General features: G+C 31.1%; 1 protein-coding gene across 1 annotated transcript; it reads left to right on the top strand.

Moving 5' to 3' along the window:
* Positions 1-568: 568 nt before the first annotated feature.
* LOC149575192 (C4-beta,C20-epoxidase-like) lies at positions 569-3,560 on the top strand. Its single transcript, XM_089816008.1, has 3 exons — positions 569-951; positions 2,214-2,529; positions 3,324-3,560. Exons 1-3 carry the CDS (start codon positions 569-571, stop codon positions 3,558-3,560), a joined length of 936 nt encoding a protein of 311 aa, XP_089672134.1.
* Positions 3,561-3,901: the final 341 nt, after the last annotated feature.

Here is a 3,901-nt window from a genome sequence, read left to right as displayed (position 1 = left end):
ATTATAGATATCTTAAATAAATGTATCTAGAAAAATGCCAAAAGATATACGCTACAAAAAATTATAATTTAATTTACTACATCTAAAATTATTTATATTTCCTTTAACTCTAAATATTATAATTTAAATAGATATTTTATGTGATATTTACTAAATTATTTTTAAAAGTATATTCTATTTATAATAAGATTTAAATTTTTTGATATGCAGATGGTTGTCAAATTTAACCTAAAGAAATAAAAGTTAACATTAACACGCTCACACCATCTCACTCCCCATTCTGCGATTGTAGAATGCCTATAAGCATTAATCAAACCAACCCAACTTCTACTGTCACGTTAGCTAACACCGTCCCTTGTCAGTGTTACCATCCCAAAGTCACTGAACCACTCAAAAAATTTCGTGCATGTATGAACAAGACTTTGTAACCTTATCTTTTTTCGTGGAAGAGAAAGGTAATTGGGATGCGTGGGACCTTGTATGTTACAAAAGATGTACCCTCATAGTGGAATTCAATGTAATCTTGTTGTTAAAGATAAGCTCTCAACTCTAGGCCGCTCTATCCGCCATGGCTCCTGCAATGGGATCTTACGAGGGAGAAGAAAAACATGATGATATTCCTATTCTCGACCTATCTCGTTGTGGAGACAAGCAATGTTTAGAAAGTTTGAGAGAAGCTTGCGAAGAATTGGGCTGCTTTAGAATAATAAACCATGGAACCTCACCAGATCTTCTACTCAAAGCAGACAAGCTATGCAGGGAAGTTTTCAAGCTTCCCACGGAGACAAAGAAGAAAAACATATCTCCTATTCCTTATGCTGGTTATTATGGCAGAATACCCCATGTCCCCTTTTATGAAAGCCTTGGTATTGCCCTTTCAAGCACTCGTGATTCTCAGGCCGTCAATGACTTCACCCATCTCACGTGGACTCATGGAAATCAAAACTTCAGGTAACCAATTTGCTTAATCTTTGTTTTTCATGGTTTAGATTATAGGAATGTAATAATCCTTTTATAAGTTCTAGTAAATTAAGTAAACTTTTTTTTTGATGAATAGTTTTTTTTTATTAATAAAATTATACTAAGAATACAATTTACCGAAAAGGGCCGGGGGATACAAGATCACCCGCAAATAAGTTCACACGGCCATGGCCGGAATACAAACACATGGCCACCACCGGAATCAGAAACTATTGATAAAAAAACATATATAAGGCAACCTCAAGTGGCCAAAGCAGTGCCAGCCGAGCAACCTTTGAGAAATTGCACTATCAAAAGTTATGACATCAAATGGAAGAAATTAGAAATAACATACAGTTATAGATGTTGCTATCCCATAAAAAGTACTTATTGGTCCTCAAGGCCAAGACTCATTTGTACTTTGATACCATATAGATTTTGTCATCACACCAAAAGTACTTACTGGTAGTAGAGAGGGTTCTCATCAAAGATATGTTCACTGTCCCAACAACAATTTCATAGATTCTGCATACATGACTCCTTTCCTTAAGGAAACAGTATTATACGAATGAAAAAATTCCAATAGCAAATGCTCTGATACCAAATGAAAGAATCAGAATAAAACTCTAAATTGTTCCCAAAAAAAGCAGATAAATCATAGTATTCATTAAACGTTATTGATCTTTAATTTATCTGATGATGAAGGACCAAAAACTCTTTACAATCGACCTCTTTATGTAGAGGTCTTTGGCATATTGAAAGCCACATAAAATAGTAGAGATAATTGCATGCTTGTGAACGATTACAGTTCAGAGCTTTAATCTATTCTTAGAACTCTTAATTTAGTTCTGGGTCTATATTTTGCTGATGTAGAAAACTAGAATTTAAAACATCTTACTAGAACTGCAGTTTTAAGTACTGCTGATCTCAGGCCTGACGTGGGAAATTAAAGCTCCAGTAAATCCACCTCTTTAATTTCCGTAGGATTGTTTGTTTTTCTTTTCAATTTCTAATTTCTTCTGTCTTTTTATTCTTTATATCTTTTCTAGGGATGTAAAAATAGATGGTGCCAATTGTTTAATGTGATCACTGATATTAGTGTGATATGTCCTTCAATATCACATAGACCGAAATCCACTGTGATTGATTATCTGATTCCTGCCACAAGAGTTTTTAATCTTTCATTCAAGTTATTTGATTTTGTTTAAATTTTATGTTATTTTGTCTCTGAAACTCTTTATATTTTGGGAGAGTGAGAATAATGATGAATACATCTGCAAAATGATGGAGCTGTTAGATAAAGTGCACAAGGTAATTCTTGAGAGCTTTGGAGTGGCTAAGACTGACTTCGAGAACAAGAAGGGGATCTTTGGTATGAATTTGTATGAATTGTCTTCAGAGCTTCCCACAAAGACTTTAGGCCTCCCACCTCATACAGATGGGAATAACATTACCGTACTACATGAGGATGCCTGTGGTGCGTTTCAGATTTGCAACAAGGAAGGCAATTGGATTGACGTCAAACCCATCCCTAACTCGTTTGTGGTTCAGGCAAGTGATAGCTTTCAGGTAACACTTCTACTGCTCTCACAAACATTGAACCATTTTGTTCTTTTCAGTTGATTAGAAGTTGATGGTAGAAGAATTATGTTTGTCATATTTTAGCTAGAGTAACATCATATCTCAGGGGGTTTAACATTTTAAAACATTTAATCTAGTTATAGAATTAGTGTCTTTGTCCCTTTATTCCTACAGTTCCTATAAGATCATATCTTTGGCCATTGATAGTTTGAACATTGTACTCATTTATGGAATGGGCTCCGTTCTTTCCTGAACATTTAATGTGTAAGTTTGATGATTTAATTTAATTTTTTTCTTAATAAATAAAATATAGATTTTTTTGAAAAATTAATTTTAAATTAAAGAATTTATCAATTTATCAAATAATATTTCTTTTAGTTAGAGTAGGATTGTATTGATTAATTTTTGAATTAATTTTTTATTAGTAGAATTTTGAAACATTTTTAAAAATCTTAAATAAATTTTTTTTCTTCTTCTAATATTTCCTATTGGAAAATATACTCAATTTTTAATATTTTATCTTGAATTTTACCAAACCACTCATTTATTTATTGTTTAGGATAGTGATTCTTATATTTCTAATCATTTTTCTTTATATACAAATGTATAACTATAAAAATCGAGGTATTAATTATTATTAGACATATATTTAAAATTTTTCTTTAATTTTTTTTCTTTATATAGCATTTTGTCTCATAATTTGATCGAATGATATTATTTTTCAAGTAATTAACTTAGTTTTTTTATTAATATAAACTTTCTCATGATATTTGATAAACTAGGGTTGGAGTAATGGAAGGATCCCTAGTGTGAAACATCAAGTGATAGTGAAAAGGAAACAATCTCGTTTATGTTTATGTATTTTCAATCTTTTTCCCGATGACATGGAGATAAAGGCACCAATTGAACACCCACAACTCTACAAGACTTATAAATTTGGTGAATTGGTTAAGTATAGATTAGGCAAGGGAAATGGAAAACTAGATGTTCTACATCAATTTGTAAGTATTAATGTGTAGTAGAAGAGTTTCTTCCCTAATTGTTAGGCACTTTCAATCTTTTAAGCATTACCTCTATTTATCAAATGAGTGACCATTATATTTTTATCATAATACATACATAATTTCTAATATGGGTTTGTGAAGAATTTTAATGTTGATTAATGATCTTGTTCTCTATTAAGTTTGGCTACATCACAACCTATACATTTTGTTGATGTAGACTCATTGCTGCCTGCAAAACAATTGACTATTTTCTATCACTCTATGTCCTAATTTTTTTTTTTAGATTCATCTATAAAAATATATTGAAGATTATGTAATTCTTCAAAATAATTAATTTTATAGTAATAATAAAAATA

Source organism: Cupressus sempervirens, chromosome 2 (assembly GCF_028749045.1).
Source record: "Cupressus sempervirens isolate cs-2001-9-10 chromosome 2, ASM2874904v1, whole genome shotgun sequence".
Classification (NCBI taxonomy): Eukaryota; Viridiplantae; Streptophyta; class Pinopsida; order Cupressales; family Cupressaceae; genus Cupressus; species Cupressus sempervirens.
Note: the sequence above shows the minus strand (reverse complement) of the source record. Positions and strands in the feature narration are given on the sequence as shown.

Coding starts and splice junctions, on each gene's coding strand:
- LOC149575192 (XM_089816008.1), top strand. CDS start 569: ATGGCTCCTGCAATGGGATCTTACGAGGGAGAAGAAAAACATGATGAT. Junction 952..2,213: donor CATGGAAATCAAAACTTCAG/GTAACCAATTTG, acceptor ATTTTGGGAGAG/TGAGAATAATGATGAATACA. Junction 2,530..3,323: donor AGGCAAGTGATAGCTTTCAG/GTAACACTTCTA, acceptor TTGATAAACTAG/GGTTGGAGTAATGGAAGGAT.